General features: G+C 46.4%; 2 protein-coding genes across 5 annotated transcripts in view; one reads left to right on the forward strand and one right to left on the reverse strand.

The window, feature by feature from the left end:
* Positions 1 to 1100: 1100 nt before the first annotated feature.
* RASL12 (RAS like family 12) overlaps positions 1101 to 20531 on the reverse strand; it is a 31046-nt gene continuing 11615 nt past the window's right edge. For 2 of the 3 annotated variants that reach the window (XM_073877194.1, XM_025884097.2), the window contains one exon: positions 18262 to 20468. In XM_073877194.1, coding sequence (XP_073733295.1) covers positions 20093 to 20468 — 376 coding nt within the window. In that variant the 3' untranslated portion in view covers positions 18262 to 20092. Of the gene's footprint in view, positions 1876 to 18261; positions 20469 to 20531 lie in introns of those variants that run through there. The other variant, XM_073877195.1, reaches the window with a different exon arrangement.
* SLC51B (SLC51 subunit beta) lies at positions 10819 to 18496 on the forward strand. Of its 2 annotated transcripts, XM_073877196.1 has the most exons (5): positions 10819 to 10956; positions 15527 to 15647; positions 15734 to 15946; positions 16864 to 16954; positions 18283 to 18496. In XM_073877196.1, the coding sequence occupies exons 2-5, from the start codon at positions 15587 to 15589 to the stop codon at positions 18479 to 18481; spliced, it is 564 nt and encodes a 187-aa protein (XP_073733297.1). In that variant the 5' UTR covers positions 10819 to 10956; positions 15527 to 15586; the 3' UTR covers positions 18482 to 18496. The 2 variants fall into 2 exon arrangements, with proteins under 2 accessions (XP_073733297.1, XP_025739884.1); XM_025884099.2 differs by lacking the exon at positions 15527 to 15647.

A 20531-nucleotide genomic window follows, 5' to 3' on the forward strand; every position in this document is an offset into this window, starting at 1 on the left:
TCATGACCTGAGCCGAAGGCAGACACTTAACCAATTGAACCACCCAGGCACCCCTGATTCTAATATATTTAAAAATGGTCATTTTCCATACAACGTGACCTATAAATGCAACCCAGTCATTTGAGTTTCCACCCTAGAGTCTGGCCACTGTCTAAAGTGTGACTCTTTATGTTTGTGTTTATGTCATTTCTCTCCTTGAGTTAGCCTGTGTTATACTGCATTTGATTTATTTTCAGCAGTCCACACCTCCACAGCTAGCCCAGCTCCCCAGAGCTGCTGGAGCTGCTCACAGCGCCCTCTGCCAACTGCTTCTTCTGAGGAGCCAAAGCCAATCTGTTTTCTTTCCTCCACAGGGTTGTCTCCTGCCATTGATGTCTTATTTTCTAGTGGATGGTCTTTTGATTTGCAGCACACTTCTTTTTAAAAAACTGAACATGATATTATTGTAACGGCTGAAGTTTTCCCAGGACGCTAAATAGGAAATATTTCTGAAGCTCATGGTAGTAAGTTAGGAATGTATGGGGAAGCCCATTTCCAAGCCCAGGAAGACCCATTACTGGAGCTACCACAAAACACACAGAGAGGATGAGGAAGCCAGCACCTCATGGCAAGGAGTTTTAGGTAATAAATTAAGAATGTCCAGAAAGCACATCCAAGAGGCCTATCATATTACTCTGGTGCTCCGGTTTCCAGAAATTTCTCTCTTCTGATGAATGGAATGTGTATGTATGCTGAATCCATGAACTTGCTCCAGGTTCTGAGTCTGGGTGACAAGACAAGAGCAGGGTCACTGACAGAGAGCAAGCCTGCTTGGTGGTAACTCTGATGATGTTTCAGCTTCAAATGCTTGGAAACTTAAAGTGCTGAGAATCAAGTGGAGATGTTCGGAGGAAATCTAGAATGTGGGAGTGACCTGAATGTCTGGAGGGTGAGAGAGCTGATCCAAAACGAGAGGAAGCAGGAAGCGTCTCCTCTCCCTGGTCCCCATCATCCCACCCTCACCCTGAATATGTGTGTATGATTTCTGAGGAACGCAGAGACCTGCCAGAGAGTCCATTTCCGTGTGTGTGTGTGTGTGTGTGTGTGTGTGTGTGTGTGTGTGTGAGCAGCTCTTTGGTGTTGAGAGTCAAAAAGATAGAGCAGCAAGAGCCCTGGGAAAGAGGGAGCAAGGGGCACAGGGAGGAAAATGGTCAGAGCTCTGATTGGTAAAATGCCCACTGCCTGAACCCACAAGAATTCCGGAATGTGGCCTGGGAGACAATGCCACATGTGACAGGAGAAGGTCTACCATAACCAGGTATTGGGCCAGGGCCAGGGTCAGGAACCGAACCACGGGGCGCCGCACAGGGAAATGTCTTTTGGGGTGGCGCACGTTGGTGGGAAGTTCCGTGTAGTACTATCTCCTGACTGTAGTTGCATCAGAAGTCCGCCAGGGTGTGCTGCTCACCAACATTTCCTGCCGTTGAGCGCGGTGGCCGATTCACCAGCTCCAGCACCTTTTGCTCGGAATGGGCTGTCAGTGTTGTTACTGCCTCATGTGGTCTCAGTAGATGTCCCTCCTTAAGCTGTCCAGCTGCTGCTCTCTAAAGCAGGACTGGGGCTGCAAGACCATCCGCTGGGGACAGACCGGGAGAGGCTGTCTCTCCACTAACCCATCCACCTCGTACAGGTGATGACACACAAATAGTTAGGAGGCTCTTCTGTGCAGCAGCCGACTGTCCCTCACTAGGAGCCCAGGTGTCTTCCCATCCCAGGTGAAAGCTTAGGAGGCAGCTTTCAGCCCGCAGGACTCGGTGTCCTTGAGGAGAGAGACTGGAGAGGTCAAATGTCATCTGATGGATGTCAGAGTCCCAGGAAGGGAAGGCAGATGTGGTACTACAGGAATGAGAAGCAGGAAGTTTTCCTTTGCTGCTGATAGTTAACCCCAGTAAACCAAGCGAAATATCAAAATGGATGTAAAGAGATCAAATCTTAAAATCTTTGGTTTCAGGCAAAAGAGCTGTACAATATTAACAAAGGGAAGGAATATTTCTTTTTTTAAATTTTTTATTGTTATGTTAATCACCATACATCATTAGTTTTTGATGTAGTGTTCCATGATTCACTGTTTGTGTACACATTGTGTACACATTGTTTGTGTACACATCCAGTGCTCCATGCAGAACGTGCCTTCTTTAATACCCATCACCAGGCTAACTCATCCCCCCACCCCCCTCCCCTCTAAGGAATATTTCTTTTTATAAAGTACATTTTCCTAGCTCTGCAAGGAAGTTGACAAGTAGTAATACCTTTCATGTTTAATGGAACTCATAATTTGACTGGTCTAGAGATTGGTAACCATTTACAAAAATTTAGAATAAGCGTCTCAAGAATTGCTGGGAAGGGGCACCTTCTGAGGGTGGCTCAGTCAGTTAAGCATGTGCCTTTGGCTCAGGACATGATCCCAGGATCCTGGCATCTGGCTCCCTCCCTCTGCCCCTTCCCCTGGCTCATTTTCTCACTCTCTCTCTCTCACAAATAAATAAAGTCTTAAAAAAAAAAAAAAATGCTGGGAAAATAAAAGGAGGAAAAAAGAAACAAGTGTTCAAAAGAGAACAATGGAGTTTTAGTTCATAGAAGGTGTCTGGTTACCAAGATAATGAAAGATATCAAAATAGATATTAGGGGGTGCCTGGGTGGCTCAGTCGTTAAGCGTCTGCCTTCGGCTCAGGTCATGATCCCAGTGTCCTGGGATCGAGCCCCGCATCGGGCTCCCTGCTCAGTGGGAAGCCTACTTCTCCCTCTCCCACTCCCCCTGCTTGTATTCTCTCTCTGGCTGTGTCTCTCTCTGTCAAATAAATAAACAAAATCTTTAAAAAAAAAATAGATATTAGGCCAGTCCTAAGAAATCTTTCTGTATATGACTTTTATTTTACTTTTTAAAAGATTTATTTATTTACTTATTTATTTGAGAGAGAGAGAGCAAGCACGGTGGGGAGGGGCAGAGGAAGAGGAGGAAAGAGTCTCAAGCGGACTCCGCACTGAGCGCAGAGCCCATGGGGCGGGGCTGGGGGCGCGGGGCTCAATCTCATGACCCTGAGATCGCAACTCCAGCTGAAACCAAGAGTGAGACGCTTAACTGATTGAGCCACCCAGGTGTCCCGGTATACTCCAATTTTTAAAAAGACTCTGATTTTTATCACAATGTGAATAAAATGCCAACGTAACATTTTAGCTCATGTAAGGCTTGGATTTATATTCTGATAAGCCTAATTAATTGAAATTTCCAAAGTCCTTATACTTGTCGTATAGGCCATTGAAATCATTACTTACACAAAAAAATAAGACTATGTAATATAACTATGGGGTCTCAACCAAATTTAATTATAATAATTAGTGTAAACTTCACACAATGTTGTAAACCATATGGAACCACAGAATTACGTTGCTTGCATTACTGAGTAAAATTTAGGGTGTGTATTTAATACCAACAGTGATTAATGTAATACTGAGTGTCAGTTTAAGTCATAATTCCAAGATAACCAATTAACTTTAAGAGTTTAGACATATTAATTTAAAATAATTAATAAATGACTTTGGTTATCTGAAAAAAAATTTAAGAAATTAAAAGGAGTAGTGTGAAACAGTACAAGTACCTGGAGATTGCACAATACTTTTTACAACCAGTCACAAAAGACCGCAAAAGACCAAATAAATGTAGGATTCCATCTATATGAAATGTCCATAATAGGCCAATCTATAGAGACAGAAAATAGGGCAGGGGTGTGTGTTGGTAAAAATGAGGGGTGCCTGGGGCGCCTGGGTGACTCAGTTGGTTAAGTGACCAACAATTTTGGCTCAGGTCATGATCTCAGGGTCATGGGATTGAGCCCCGCATGGAGCTCCACACTCAGTGGGGAATCTGCTTGAGATTCTCTTTCTCCCTCTCCGTCTCTGCCCCTCCCCCCCAACTTGTGCACGCACGCGCTTTCTGTCTCTCTCTCAAATAAATAAATAAATCTTAAAAAAAAAAAAAAAGAAAAAGAAATGAGGGGTGCTTGCCAATTGGCACAAAGTTCCTTTTGAAGTTGATGAAAATGCTCTGAAATTGATTGTGGTGATGTTTACATGACTCTATGAAGTGCATTTTAAATGACTGAATTGTATGTTATGTAAATTACGTCTCAATAAACCTGTTTAAAAGTTATGTTTTTAGTACTCTTATCCGTACAAAATGTACTTCTTTCCTCATATTCAAGTTACAAGAATAAAATTAATGCAGTAAAAAATGTCTTAAGGGGCGCCTGCGTGGCTCAGTTGTTAAGCATCTGCCTTCAGCTCAGGTCATGATCCCAGGGTCCTGGGATCAAGCCCCACATCAGGCTCCCTGCTCAGTGGGAAGCCTGCTTCTCCCTCTCCCACTTCCCCTGCTTGTGTTCTCTCTCTCGCTGTCTCTCTCTCTGTCAAATAAATAAATAAAATCTTTAAAAAAGAAAGAAAGAAAGAAAGAAAATAAAAAATGTCTTAAGATACACTTCACATGTCTAATTTTATTTTTTTATTTTTTAAATTTTATTTCTAAACCAAAATTCAAAGCTTTAAATCATGTTGTACCTATCATTATTTAGTATACTTATTTAAAATATATATGTAATGAGGTATATTCAAAATTAGTTAAGTAATTGGGAAGCATATGTATAATAGAGTATTAATAACCCCACTTAATACACTGATCACATGCCTGATTGAGTGTGTACAGTCTATAAGTCATTCTGAGGTAGTGAAATACATTTTTATTTTTCTTTTGCATAGATGACAGAAGTTTTTTGCTGTAACTTCCAAACTGTGGACTATTAAAAGAATCCATTAACTTCCAGGAAACTTTTGGAAATACATAATCTGCAAACAACTATAAGCAAATAAACAAAATGACAAGAGATTCCTCATTTCGTATACGCAAATACTACAAAGCCCTCCAAGGACACGGCTTATGGAATCATAGCCTTACAGGTAGAAAAGGCTGCTGCTTCCAGGCAGGCCAGAAACACTGACAAGTTTCAGGGAGCTGGAGAAGAGACTTGGAAATTGATGACCAAACCTGGTGAGGTGAATTAGATGGTGCTGGGTTTCTGGCCTCAGAGCGAACACACTGATAAGGTCAGTAGAAAGCATTTCTGGCACCATGGAAAGATTGGAAACTTTTCCCCAGGGCTTTATACAGTTTGCAGGGAAAAGTTAACTTTCTGCTTCTAATCTTATGGCTCTAATTTTGCTTACCGTTCCGCAAGGTCTTTGTGCAATTATACATGCCTCTTGTTGGACCTCTGAACTAAAACATGAGACATAGAATAACACTTACATGATTCAGGCTCATAAACTGCATGAAATTGTTACACCAGATTGAATCACCATATAATATTCGTTTGGAAATTCTTCCCAAATATAGGAAGCTGGTTGAAAGGAATACTATTAATGTGGGCATGACTCTTTCTGGTAATGATGATTGTGTATGTTTTGTATGTTAACTTGCTTCCCTTTAAAAAATGTAAAGGGTGCCTGGGTGGCTCGGTTGGTTAGGTGACTGCATTCGGCTCAGGTCATGATCCTGGAGTCCCTGAATCGAGTCTCGCGTTGGGCTCCCTGCTCGGCAGGGAGTCTGCTTCTCCCTTTGACCCTCCCCCCTCTCATGTGCTCTCTCTCTAGTTCTCTCTCTCTCAAATAAAGAAATAAAATCTTTAAAAAAATTAAAAAATAAAAAATAAAAAAATGTAAAAAGTGATCAACCAGGCAAGAAATTTAATCAACATAAAGAGAGAGCCCTATTTTTTTTTTGACCAAGACAGATCTTAAAAAAATAATCTGAACGAAAAGGAGAAGCTTCAAAAGAAAAATTGTCCCACACCTAATCAAGGACAGAACTTTTCTCCTTTTTCAATGATTTAATTCACAACTTCCTTCTGGAAAGAAATTATGATTCCTGGTCAAAATGCTTAGAAAAGTTTCTGCTAACATTAAGACAATTAAGACTTGTTCTAGAAAACTAGTCACCCACCCACCCAAATGACACTGGTCAAGAGTCTTAGTGACCTTTTAATCAAACATTCTTCTTTTAAAAAAATCTAGTCTAACATGATTATCTAACCTTTCACCAAAAGTGAATCTCTAAACTAGGACTGCCCAAGGCGTTTTCCCTCATAGCAAGATTGTAATAAAACTTAAATGGTCCTAACTAAATTGTCAGAAGTGTTTTCTTTAATGCTGGGGTCAGCTGTATGCTTCGGAGTTCCCCTCAAAGAATGCTTACTTGCTTGTGAAAGGTGATAACAACAAACTTCAGACAGATTAATACGAAATGCTGCCTTACCACGTGGTTAGATACTCCTCACGTTATTTGGCGATTCATCTTCAGAGGAAGCTACTCAGAGTGCTGTGTCTGGGCATGATTAAACGTCTTGTGTCTATTAAATTAAAATGAAAGGCTGAGAGACTCTGACTTGGTTCTACTCTTGGACTTTGATTTAGTCAGGAACTGAAGAAGATAATTGGTTATATTGTAACCAGGAGCAAAGGGTCAAAGACATAGAAGTGAGGATTATAAAGAAAGGTCAACAACATAGAAAGTCTCAAACGTGATAGCTAAGATGAAAGAGTGGTGGCAGAATGTCCTTTCTTGGAGAAAGTACATACTTTGTTCCATTGCTACCCACCAGTCTTCCAATACTTTGCAAAGTTCCTAAAATGCTTCCAGCAAGATGAGGGTCTGTTGAAAAAGGATTTGCTCCCTGAGATCATTTCATTTCAGCAAAAAGATGGTTTCCCTTTGGATACCCATCTCTCCTTTCAACTACCCTCTTGCAGATAGAGGCATCAAGTCAGTGCTTAAGCACCAATAATTTTGGACTTGATTGCCCCACCTTTTCCAAAAATGCCCCCACTGTCTCTACTCTGTGTTTCCATCCTCTGGGCTTAATATAAACATTGGCCCCTGGGAGGAATACGTGGTTCCGTTGGTACCATAATTTAACCCCTCCCCAGTTCTTGGACATTTATTTTTTTTATTAATTTTATTTATTTATTTGACAGAGAGAGAGAGCACAAGCAGGCAGAGAGGCAGGCAGAGGGAGAGGGAGAACCAGGCTCCCCGCTGAGCAGGGAGCCCGACGTGGGGCTCGATCCCAGGACCCTGGGATCATGACCTGAGCTGAAGGCAGGCGGTTGACCATCTGAGCCACCCAGGCGCCCCCAGTTCTTGGACATTTAGATATTCTTTTTTTACCATCTTAAGCAACGTTGCACTGTAGGTCCTCCTCCACCTATCTCTGCTCCCCTGTGTTGTCCTTTCCTTACATCACCACCTTTAGATTTCCTTTTGTTTTTTATGACGTTTTCTCTACTGAGAAGAGACTGTGCTATTGGGAACTTGCCAGAATTACTGTTCAAACTGAATTATTAAATTGGCTTCTGAGTGTAAGTGACATTTGTGAAAATGAAGGTAAGAACAGACGGCTAGCCAAGGGCTGGTCCGCCCCTCCTGGCATCAGCTGATGATGGACGGCCCACCCCAAGGCGCAGAAAAGCCTGAGCTGAAAGTCCGGAGCAGTCTCTGGAAGCCTCCCAGCAAGCACTGCGTCTTCAGTGTGGGAGGCAGGAGGCTGAGAAGCAGGAAGATGCTTATCCTTAGACCCTGGAGCTCAGGGCCAGGGACCCTACCTGGCACCTTAACCCCGAGCTGAGATTAAAGTGCCCTGAGCCGAGGGGTCAAGACCCTGGACAGCCCAGTGTCTATTTCCCTACCTTCATCACCCACTGCTCTTAGGAAAAGGGATCTCCCTCATGTTGGGATTTTTAACCCCCCGCCCCCTGTCTTCTTTTTTAAATAGGAAAACTAACTGGTTGAACCCAGGGGAATATCTCCTGAGCTTAAAGGGCCTGAGTTTTGTCAACACATAAATGGCCTCTCCTGATAATAATTTCTAAAATACCTTTCCTTTTTACTTCTCTTTGAAGCTTATATATAGTTGGATAAGAAAAAGAGGTCCAAGTGACTAGCTCAAAGGCATATGGCGGGTTGTAGCAAGGATGAAGAAGACTAGAACTTAGTTCTTCTGATGCTAGGTATTCCCTTATTCATCATACAAATAATGTATGTATCAGTTATAGTACTAGCTAAGTTTTTATAACAAAGAGATCCCAAACACAGTGCCTCGAATCATATCAAAGTTTACTTCTCTCACTTATAACGCTCCAGAGGTAGACAGCTGGTCCAGGGCAGATAGGCAGCTCTGCTCCATGAGGTCATTCAGGGACCCAGATTCCTTTATCTTGTTGCCGGGGTCACAAACTTTCTCCTTAAAGGGCCAAATAGTAAAAATTTAGGCTTTAGGTCTAAATTTCCAGGTCATTCAGATAAAGTATAAAAATAATCCAAACTAATCTATGGTATTAAAAGTCAGGCTAGTGATTGCCTTTGTGTGGGTTAGTGCCCAGAAGTGGACACAAGAGGACTTCTGAGTTCTGGGGATGTTCTATTTCTTGATCCTGGATGGTGTGGGTTTCACACATGGGTGTGTTCATGTGAAAATTCTCTAAGTCATAGCATAATATTCAAGTACTTTTCTGTATGTATGTTATACTTCAGTAAAAACATTTACATAAATTGCAAAAAAAAGCGATTCAGAAGTATCACACTATTTCTTCTCTCATTACTTGGGCTGGGGCAGGCTCTTCTTAAAGGGGACACAGTGCCCTTTAAGGGCCCCATGACACTCCTCTAAAGCAGACAGTGGGGATCAGGGAGGATTGGGGTCAAGGAGTCACTTCAGGGAACCCCACTGGAGTGGCTATCCAGTTCACAGCCATGGTTATCCCGTGGGCATGAGATTTGAGCCATCCATGGTACCTCACTTTCTGGCCATAATAACTGATCCAAAACATGGGTACATGATCCAGGCCAGGACAAATAGTCTTTTCCTAGGAATTGCCAAACTGGATCTGAGGAAAGGGACTCCTTTCCTTCCAGCTATAAAGATGTGAGCCTGGATTTCCTGCAGCCTGGTCCAGGTTCCTAGAAATGGCTAGCTTGTGGGAATGAGCCTGATACCCAGTGAGAAGCAGGGAGAGAGCAGGAGAGAGAAAGAGCTAAGGATCTTCAGGCTCTTGGTTCCAAACATCCCAAAGGTCAGCTCCACCCTGCTCTTCCCAGTTATATGAGCCAATAAATTCCTTTTGAATTCCTTTTGTGTTTAAAAGGACTAGTGTTGAGTTCCTCTCTCATGAAAACTATCAGCTGCCTTTCTCCTGCAAATGCACCCTGGATCAGACCACTTCTGATTATCTCCAGGGTCACAATCCCAACCCAACTACCACTGTCTCTTGCCTGGATGAATGCCTCTCTTCCTCTTTCACTATTCATTCTCCACACCAGCAAGCCAAGTGATCTTAGATAAATGTCAGTCAGACCCTGTCACTTCCTGCCTAGTGATTTTTCATTACATCCAAAATCATACTATTTTATAAGGCCCTGCATCATCTGCTTTTGTCCATCCTCCAATTTTCTCTCTTGTCACTTCCCCTTATCACTATCTTTTTCCCCCCAGATTTTATTTATTTATTTGCCAGAGAGAGAGAGAGTGAGAGAGCACACACACAAGCAGGGGGAATGGGAGAGGGAGAAGCAGGCTCCTCACCGAGCAGGGAGCGCAATGCGGAACTCGATGCCAGAATCTTGGGATCGTGACCCAAGCCGAAGGCAGATGCTTAACCGACTGAGCCACCCAGGCACCCCTCAAGTAATATTTATTGAGTGAATGAATAAGTTAACAAAATGAAAAGGGGCTGGAGTTCCATGCAGGACTTAGTTTCCCTGTGGGGTCTCCTTTCCTCTGCACCATAATGTCATCCACACTGTTAATTAGTATTAACTCATAGAGCAACTTGGACCTCTCACTTGACCTCCCTCAACCTGTTGGCTCCTTTGTGAAATGGGAACTCCTTGCTGACCCAACTCCAAAGGTTGCTGGAGATGCAAGGAGCCAGTAGGTGGAAAAGCCCAAAGCCCAGGAACAATCAGAATCGAATGAGTCTGGTCTTGCTCTGCTTCCCCACCAAGCCCTTCCCCCTACATGATCCCGTTCAACCTAGCCTAGCCCTTGAAAAGTCTTATTTTATAGCTCCTTGTAGAGAATTTACACAAGGCCATGACCTTCACTGTGAGAAACCACAGGCATTAAAGGCCAGGCTTGGCTCCCTGCTCTGTGGTTAAATATTGATAATAGCAGGAAATAGTGGCCTGGGATGGGCATACTGCATACCCCCCTGCAACAACGGAACACCCAGTCCAAGGGTCCTCCCCCACCCATTCCCTGGGGAGTCTAGATTTTTTTTTCTTTTTCTTTTTTTTAATATTTTATTTATTTATTTGACAGAGAGAGACACAGCGAGAGAGGGAACACAAGCAGGGGGAGTGGGAGAGGGAGAAGCAGGCTTCTCGCTGAGCAGGGAGCCCATTGAGGGGCTTGATCCCAGGACGCTGGGATCATGACCAGACCTGAAGGCAGACGCTTAACCCACTGAGCCACTCAGGCGCCCCTAGATATTTTTTCTTTACTCGAGGCCAACATATAAGAAGGAAAGCTTGGAGCTCCTGGTTCTTTGGGATCATGAAAGAAGGAAAGCATGGAGGTCCTGGTTCTTTCAGATCCTTAAAGTTAGGTGGAGCCAGTTTGCCATCCGGGGCCACTCATTCAAGAGGTCATTCACCCTGCAGTGACGGAGGAGGTTCCAGGCCTGGGCGTGTGCTAAGGGCAGAGCTCCCAGATGGGCCCCACTGCCACAGGCTCGTAGCACTGCCCCGCGGGTGACAGCTGTGTGGAGTGCTCAGGTGCAGAGACCATCGGGTGCTCCTTTGAGAGAAGAATCTAGAAACTAGTGCTTGCTCTCAACAGCAGATCAAGGTGGGACCCAGAAGCGGGATCCAGGGTGAGTGTCTTCCATCTTCCATGGGGATGGGTGGCTCAGGGTCTTTGGCAGGAGTGACAGTGCAGTGGCAGATGGTGAAGCCCTGTGTAAAAAGCAGGGGTGTCCCAGAGAGGCCTAAGGAGACAAGACAACTAAATGCAATGTGGTATCTTGGATGGGGGCCTGGGATAGGAAAAGGACATGAATGGGAAAACGAAAGCCAAATAAATCATGACGTTTGGTTAATAATTTTTTAAAAGCAAGTGTATTAATACGATGCTCACTCTAGAAGGAACCTGGATAAGTGCTCTGAAGGAAATGTGTCCTCTGTTCTTGTGGCATCTAACACAACCAGGGAGGGCCGACTCTCCGTTCAAGACTTGGATTCATGTTGTCATTTGGGTTTTTTGTTTGTTGGTATATGTTTATTATAACAATATTATACAATTTAAAACAATTAAACAATTTTTTTTTACCACTAATAGACAAGGATTTATTTGGAAATTTCCAAACCTGCCAGAAGTGGCACTTGCCAAGCCCTGGGGTCCACCCTTCTACCAAGCTCCAAAGGGCAAAAATGGTCCGCCACACCTCCCACCTCATGCCCTCCTGCCCTCCACCAAGCACGCACACCCATACCTCAGGCCCTGCCAGAGAACCAGAATCCCCTCCGAGGATGCTCTACCCACCTGGGCTCAAGAGGCAGCCCCCTGGCATCCGAGGGGATGATGGAGGCCAGAGCCACTTTGCATAGATTGAGGAAAGAAAATACAGAAGGATGCACCAAACAGGGCTCCCTGAAAACCCCAACTTATACCTGTACCAAAAACGTGGCTCCCCCATAGAAAAACCTGCTTCCCACATAGTGAAAATACCCAAAGGAAAGGAAAACCCAGCACCAAGGCTGGGCTGGTAGGCATGGCAAAGAACTTTGGTTTAGGAAGGCTAGGAAGAATGTGAGCTGTGTCTTCTTCCTCACCCAGCACCCCAGATCCAGCTCAGACACTGGCCCCAAGAGGTCGGTAAACAAAAAAGCCGGCAGGCCTGGTTCTGAAATGTCTCCGTGACAATGTCGAAGTACAGCCTCCAATGGACCTACTTGGGCCTGCCTCTGCCTGCAGGGGAGCTGGGGAGCATCTCTGGCGAACCCATTTAAAGCCAAAGTATAAAATAGGTATAAGGCTTTGGGGACCAAGCAACAAGGAATCCTATCACTACATTTATGAAACTATAGCTGGGGAGCAGAGGGTGACAGGAGACACCCCTCACCCCATCCTTAGCCTAGGTGTCTGTGGCCCCACATTCCACTGTGGACATCAGCCAACGTGCAAATTTGTACACACCTCTGATTAGTTTCAATTCCACTCTGTCTTGCTCACTCTAGCTTTTTTTTTTTTTTTTTTTTTTACTTTATTTATTTATTTGAGAGAGAAAGCAGGAACGGGCAGGAGAGGGAAAAGCAGACTCCCTGCTGAGCAGGGACACCCCCCCAATGTGGGGCTCGACCCCAGGACCCTGGGATCATGACCTGAGCTGAAGGCAGATGCTTAACAAACTGAGCCACCCAGGCGCCCTGCACTGCAGCTTTATAGGAAGTTTGAAGTTGGGTAGCATCGGTCCTCTAACTCTGCTCTTCTTCAATATTGTGTTGACTATTCTGGGTCTTTTGCCCCTGCGTATAAACTTTAGAATCAGTTTGTCCATATCCATAACATAACTTGCTGGGATTTTTGATTGGTACTGCATTGGATCTACAGATCAAGTTGGGAAGAACTGCGACATCTTATCAGTTCGATTATTAAATATCCAAAATTGGACGGTTGTCTCAAAAGGGAAATACAACATACACAAACATTTAAAAATACATGCAAATACATCAGATATATTTTCAAAATATACATACATTAAAAAATATAATTACATGTGTTGTTTCCATGAAGATAGTGTATACTCATGACAAATGTATACAATACAGAAATGTTCCAAGTGAACGTCCCACGTGTCTAGGCTCCATCCCACTTCCCCAGAGGGAGTCAGTGTTGGGTAGCTTGACCTTCACACTCTTTTCTCTGTGGATCTGGGTGGGGGGTTCTGCATATGTGACAGGAGTCTACGGCCAATGTTACTAATTAATCCAGATGCTCCGGCCTCTGAGACTGTACAGAAAATCACAACCCTTCTTAACAAGGGCTCTGGACAGACAGTTGGAGCTGGAATAGCAAATCACATAGATTAGCCATTCCCGAAACTTTGTCTTTCCATTATTCTACATATATTCGGTAAGTCATGAGTAAGTAGGTAGTATGCAGCCAAGTACCAGAAAGTCTAAAAAAGATCTTTCTCCCTGATCTTCCATCTCTATCTTGACACACAAATGATGATTCATATATAAAAAACTTAGCTCAGTATTATATTTGTGTTAACATATTTTCCCTCGGGGCTCCTGGGTGGCTCAGTCGTTAAGCGTCTGCCTTCTGCTCAGGTCATGATCCCGGGGTCCTGGGATCAAGCCCCACATCGGGCTCCCTGCTCCGCGGGAAGCCTGCTTCTCCCTCTCCCACTCCCCCTGCTTGTGTTCCCTCTCTCGCTGTGTCTCTCTCTGTCAAATAAATAAAATCTTTAAAAAAAAAAAAAAGAAAACAAATATTTTCCCTCAAAGTCTATAGATGCTTCTTCAGTTTTCTCAGAGCATTTAGAGTTGGGAAAACCTCTGATGTCAATCCTTCTATTAGTACTTTGCTTTTCTGTTTGGCTGTTTGCCACGCAGCTGTTTTGGGATGTTCCTGGCTGAGCCTCCAGAGGCTATTACAGAAGGCATGTCAGAGTAGGGGCCCTTGAGATCGTCTCGGGGACCCTCCTATTCTCTTTCTGCTTTTGTCATTGTTATTAGTGCCGTGACGTTTTCATGACTGATCTGCTCAAAACTCTTCTCCAGTTTTATTTCTTTAGTTACTCTCATTTCCATTCCTGCTCCCTTTTTCCTCTTTCCCCCAAGGTAACTATCCTAATGTGTGTAATGTGTATCTTTTTTAAAAACGTGTTTTTGTAAAATATGTATTATTTTGTGTGCCTATTTTGAATTTTCATAAATGGTATGGCATGCCCCCTTATGATCCTTGGGCATAATTTCTTTGGGATACACACACACACACACACACACACTCAGGAGCGTGTTGCTGTGTTGTGGGGTGTGCATACTTACTTTTGCGCTCGAGATGGCTGCCTGTCTACACTCCCTCTGTTAGTACCTAAGGCTATAGCCCCAGAGCCTCACCAACACACCGCATTATCTACCTTCCAAACCAAGTTCATCTAATAGATGCCAAGTACTATTTTTTTCTTTTAATTTGCATTCTTCTTTTTTTGTTTTTTTTTTTTAATTTTCATTCTTCTGATTATCAAAGAGATTGATCATTTCTTCATATGCTCACTAGCTTTGTGGGTTTCCTATTTTGTGAATTGCCTGTTTACATCCTTTATCTTTTATTAGGGTTCCTGTCTTTTTCTTGTTAATTTGCAAGAATTCTTTGTATACTCTAGATATCAGTCTTTTCTTGATTTTGAGTATCGTAAGTATCTTATCCCAACTGGAAATGTGTTTGTTACTTTATTAATGGTATTCTTCATTGAACAGATTCTCTTATTTTCCCTATTATTTCCTTTTTTGTTCTTCAGAGAACCCAGTGATTTGCTTAGACAAATTAACCAGAGGCAGAGCCAGATGAAGGGCCAGCTCCTTGGCTCTCAGCCCAAGGCTTACTCCCCATGGCCTGCTGTCCTCAAGCCGGGAGCCCAGAGCAGCTGGGAGAATCAGCTGCCACAGCCTGGCCCTGGCCTGGGCACAGACCTGGGCTGTATCATACAGTAGCCTCATGAGCCTACTGAGCACTTGAAATGTGACTAGTCAGAACTGAGATATGCAATACGTGTAAAATCTTCATCCAATTTCAGAGACTTGGTATGAAAAATGTAAAATATCTCAACCATTTTTATACTGATTATATTGAAATGAGAATATTTGGGTTATGTTGGATTAAAGGAAATATATTGCCAAAGTTAACTGCACCTATTTTCATTTGAATGTGGATAGTGGGATGTTTTAGGTTAAGTAAAAATAGTACAGGCAGTACGAAAATATGTCAAGATTTGTGGCTGTTTGGGGACGGACTGAGGTCTGGTAAACACCGCTGAACCGGCTTTATTTTATAGGAATGGGAACAGGCTCAAATTAAGGAAGGGATTTATCCAGGGAGCATGAGTTCAGGTTCTTGTGTGGCGCCCGGCTCTCTGGCAGGGTGCTAGCCAGTACCTCTCTCTGGCATTTTCCTATTCTCAGCTTCGGATCACAGGTGTGCCCGTGTCCAGGAGAGAGACTGACAGGCCTGGCCCTGGTGGGGACACAGGAGCCTGTGAGATTGGCTGCCACCGGAAAATCAATGGGGAGAGGTGGGACAAATTCGCTAAGGAACCAGGGTGACGGAGGGCACTGGGCTGCAGAAGCGGGCTGGGGATGCTGGGCGGGCAAAAAACGAACAATGGTCCCTGCAAGGGTCCCATAGCCTGTCAGTGACTCAATCCTCCTCACCCCCAGGTCAATGCTCTTCTCCACACCTAATGAATCTTACTAAAGACTTGAGTGACTCCTACTTCGATGGTTTCTGCCTCTCCAGATTCCACCTGCCCAGAGTCCCAGCCGTCTTGGTCCAGTAACTGTGTGCCAGAGGAGAGCTGGGTTTGGGCAGTAAGGGAGGTCAATCTGGGATGGGATATCGGGTCACGCTCTCTGCTTTGTTTCCAGGGCTCTTCAGGGCTTTGCCCAGAGGCCGGAACCTAGGAAACCAGGAGGGCACCTGGGGAGCCAAGAGACCTAAGGATTTCGTTGGCAGAAACATATCCCAACCAGGAGCAGGGGGCATGGACCACAGTGAGGGGTTCATCCAAGCCCCAGCCGGTACCACGGTGCCTCAGGAACTGCTGGAAGAAATGCTTTGGTTTTTTCGGGTGGAAGATGGTAAGTGGTGGGGCATCGGGGAGGGGGGGATATGCGCCTCAGCACAAAGAGTGGAATCTGGCTGAAATCCCCCTCCTCCAGTACCGGCTGCACATTTCCCCCCAAGGTGGGGATTGAGGCAGAGGGGGGGTCTTAATTCCCAGAGGGGTCTGGCCTCACCGCACCCTCTTCTCAGGGCATGGTCATTCATTTTCTTCATTTATTGGATCATTCACAAATATTCATTAAGTTCCTTCTGCGCACTGGGCACCATTCTCAGCAGTGGGCTTACAGTATGAATGAAGCACAAAAGTCTCTGCCCTCCGTGCAGCACACATTCTAATAATGAGAGAGAAAATCAACGAGACAAACGACTAAAATGCAGAGCATGTGGGTGATGAGCAATACGGAGAAAAATTAAGCACAGAGAGGGAAGAGAAGGGTAGGTACCACGGTCAAGGAAGGCCGCACCAAGAAGCTGACATTTGAATAAGGGCTTGCAGGAGATGAAATGATGAGCCCCACAGATTATGTGGGGGAAGAGCATTCCTGGTAAGGGGAAAAGCAAACGCAATGGCTCCGGGGCTGGATCCTGCCTCATTTTGGTACGGTGTGGACACATCTCAGCATCCAAATTCAGATTGGCCATTTTATGTATTCTCTGTTGGCAGTTGTTGGACACAGTTTCACTGCCACCCCTTCCCCCTCCCCTTAGATTAGGGCTTCTGCAGAGCAGAAATTGTCCCTCCCTCTCCCCCTCCCCCACACTGGAGGTCCCGCAGGGCAGGGGCTCATCTTCGTTAGTCTCTACAACACCTGGCTCACAGCAGGGGATGACTGATGCCATGAGCTGAGTCTGAGCCCGAGCCCCAACTGTTAGTGGGCCTGAGGGGCACCCAGGCTCTCCTCAAGGCTCTGTTCCGTGTGTCCTTCCCCAGCATCTCCTTGGAATTATTCCATCTTTGCCCTGGTGGGCGTGGTGGGCGTGATAAGCTTTGTCCTCCTGGGAAGGAGCATCCAGGCAAAGAGGTGAGGAGCTGGTCTGGGGGTGGTCTCTGGCGGGTGGGGGACCTGCCCTCCCAAGGGAAATCTAGGGAGCGGTCATCTAGGGGTCTTGGCCAGCCACCCTTTGGGACAGCAAAATGCAGCCTTATGGAATTTACACTTTGGTGGGGAGACAAGTGTAGTTTAGAGTGACAGATGCTCAGTGTGGGAGATACAGAGTGTGTGGGAGCACAGTGGTGGGATCTGGGGCCTTCTGGGCAAAAAGAGAAAGGGAGAGTGGGCTGAGGAAGCCTTCTAGACTGAGGGACAATAGGCACCAAACTTGAGGTGCTGGAGGAGGAGGCCCGGCCCATATGGCTGTGGAATGTGACGTGGCACGGGGGTGGAGGGAGGGAGGAGGAGGGAAGGACCCAGAATGTATGGGTCCCAAGGAATTCAGGTTCTAGCTCATGGGCATTGGGGAGCCAGAGAATGGCTTTGCACAGGGACATGAAAGGTCTGTTTTAGCAAGATTAGTCTGGATGTAGGCTATAAAATGAACCAAAGGGGTGTAGCTCCTAAAAATGTGACCTTGCCTTTCTTAACCTGTCAGGAAGCATCGCCCTCAGCAAGGTCAGCTCAGGGACAAAGGGGCTGTCCATGGGAGCAGCGGACACCGAGCAGATTCTCTGGGCGGTCAGCCGTTACCACAGTTGGGTTCCTCCACAATGGCCAGGAAGCCTAGGGGTACCTTAAGTAAGACCACCTTCGGAGGGAGGACACTTGGGGGAGTTACTGGAAGAAAGGTTGGGTCTTGAACACCAGCTTAAGGACATGGGCAGTGGGGAGCCACTAAAGGTGCTCGACCTGAGGAGTGATGTATGCACACTGAGGTTGTAGAAACATGACTGCTGTGTGTGGGCTGATTTGGAAAACCAAGCACCTAGAAGCAGGAAGATTAGTTAGGAACTTCCTGAAGTAGTTTGGGGATGAGGTGGATGAGGGTGGGAATGGGGTAGCAAGGACACAGAACCCAGAGCCAGGAGACTTAAATGCATGTCCAAGGTGCGTGCATCTTTGACCTTTTTGAACCCCGTTTCACCTGTAAGGGGCGCAAGGGGTGAGAATAGTTGAACTCATGGTGGCAATGAGGATTTGCTGAGATGATACACGGACGAGAATAAGCCATTTCTCTGCCAAAAGAACACCAAACTATCTTGGCTTTCTCCCCTAACAGTTCCCAGGACTGCCTGCTGGATTTCTTCCCCGCCCCCCCAACCCGCTAATCTACCTGGGAGCCCCAGTCTTGCCCCCAATCACTCAGTACCCCAGCTCAGAGAACCCAGATTCAACAGTGTTTTCTCTCCTCCCAGAAATCAAAAGCTCCTGGGGAAAAACAAACCAGAACTCCAAGACTTGGCTGAGGCTGAAACCAGAGATGACAATAACCTGAACATCCTAAAAGAGACTTTGCTCTCAGAAAAGCACAATTTAGCCCAGGTGGAAATTGAGTTAAAAGAGGGAGATGCGTCACTGGTTCTCCTTCCAGACCCACAAGAATCGGAGACCTAGTAAGAATTCAGAGCCCTGCCCCATGGTGCCAGCAGATAAGATGAACGAACTGCAATCAAACTAATATTCTGTTATGGGATGGGGGAGAAGAAACACTTTTATTAAAAGGCTTCTGGAAGTGGGCATTTAGAATTGCATAGTTTGTTCAAACGGCCGTGTCAGAACACACAAGCGGCTTGGAGCAGGAGCGAGAAATCCATAGCCAGCCTGTGGGTCAGGAAGCCTGGCTAGGACTCCTCGTGTGGTCTTGAGGAGTTCACAGCCTCCCTCTGCTCTGACCTCAGCTTCTCCATCCACAGAATGGGGCTGAAGGCCGGGTTAGAACTGTTGTTCTTAATCCAAGGTCCTAGAATTGCCAAGAACAGGATTCCGGGCTCAGAATCCCCTTCACACCCCTTTCCTCCTAGCAGAGCCCTCTCCTTCACCGGCATATCTACTGAGGGCCCACGAGAGACTTCCTTTGGGCCAGAGGCCCCAAGGTAAAGAGAGTTAGAAAACTATGGAACTCCCCGTGCTGATAATGGGATCCCAAGAGAGTGTCCTGATCCTGTGTCTGAGCCACAGTGTTGTTGTATCAGCTGCAGTGGTGACCCCAAATGATGTATGCAAAAAATTGCTTTCTGAACCCCAAATGCCTTCGCTTCTATCTTTCAGAAGTGGACTTAGAACACTCAGACCCACTGTCAAAGGTACTGGGTCCTGCTAGACTAGACTACAGATGGCCTACTGTGTTTCTACCTACGAGCCTCAGGCCGGCTAACCGTGCCCACTGGGTGTCTGATACCCCCAGGTGTAGGCTCCCGGGAGTCCTGGGCGCTGGTCACTAGAGAGAATGACTTTGTTCTGCAGCTCTGATCGTTAAACTTCAGGAGGCTGGTCCTGAGGGTCTGTGGAGAGAGTCCTGAATTTAAGATGGGAAAATAAGGGGGCACTGTCTCCTGGGGGAAGAAACATTGCAGGCTCCTTGTCTCAGATGATCCAGAGCTCCCAGTCCTCAGCGAAAGGTAAAGTACAGGAAATAGCCCTTCCTGGGAATTTTGCTTCTCACAGCCTGTCCCGTAGGATTATTTAAACCGTGGGGTTTGTTGCCTGGGGCATCTGTGAAGTCAGAGGACAACAGGAGGGCCAGGCTCAACGCCCCCCCACCCCCAACTTGTAGCCGCTCTCTGTCCTTCCTGCCCACCAGGTGGTGCTAGGACCTCAGGGTTGCTCCTCCTGCAGCGTGTTCTCGGGCCTACACTTAGGGACCATCCAGAGCTGTCCCCTAGGGGCCACATCTGGCCTGGCTGCAGCTGGAGCAGGAAGGAGTGATGGCACCACGATGGACACTGCAATTTCCTTCCACTTCAGGCTGACCCCAGGTCTCTGGGTTGCCTCAGTGGCTATTTCCCTTCAGGGTCAGGGAATGCAGTGGCTACCATGGAAACCAAGGCCTGGAGCGAGGAAGAGCAGCGTTCCAGCCTGTCCCTCCAGCTCACACAGTGAACTGGGTGTCCGGACATTACTTGGTGCTGGAAAAGGGGTCAACTGTCCGCCAGACGGCCAGGGCTATTGACCAGTCAGAGGGAAAGCCCCGCCCAGCTGCTGAGTCCAGGATCTGGAGGGGTGCCCTCAGAAGATCTTGAAGCCCTTCAACAGGGTCAGGGTGGGCGCCTTGCGCTTGCTCTGGGCCCGGGATGACTTCACAGTGACCAGCTTGGCCTGGGCCACGGCAGGCATCTCCTTCAGGCTGACGGTGGAAAGTGTGTTGAAGGTACAACTGGCCAGCCCATGCCGGGTGGTGAGCGGAGCCTGGTGGGGCAGGGCCCTCTCCTCAGAGATGAAGAGGGGCCGGGGCAGGGAATGCTTCTCCAGCTCCCGTCGTGCCTCCCGCACGGCCTCGTGGAAGACATGCTGCACGTGCTCAAAGTCCAGGCAGGCCGAGACCTCGAAAAACAGGCACCCGAACTTGCCCGCCAAGGCGGCGCCCTCTGCCTTGGTGACCTGCCTGGTGGGGAAGCAGGGCGAGGCAGGGTCAGGAGCGAGTGTCCAAGTCGGGGAGGCCCGCGCC

Source organism: Callorhinus ursinus, unplaced genomic scaffold, assembly GCF_003265705.2.
Source record: "Callorhinus ursinus isolate GAN/ISIS: 27379988/994484 unplaced genomic scaffold, GSC_fseal_2.0 scaffold25, whole genome shotgun sequence".
NCBI lineage: Eukaryota > Metazoa > Chordata > Mammalia > Carnivora > Otariidae > Callorhinus > Callorhinus ursinus.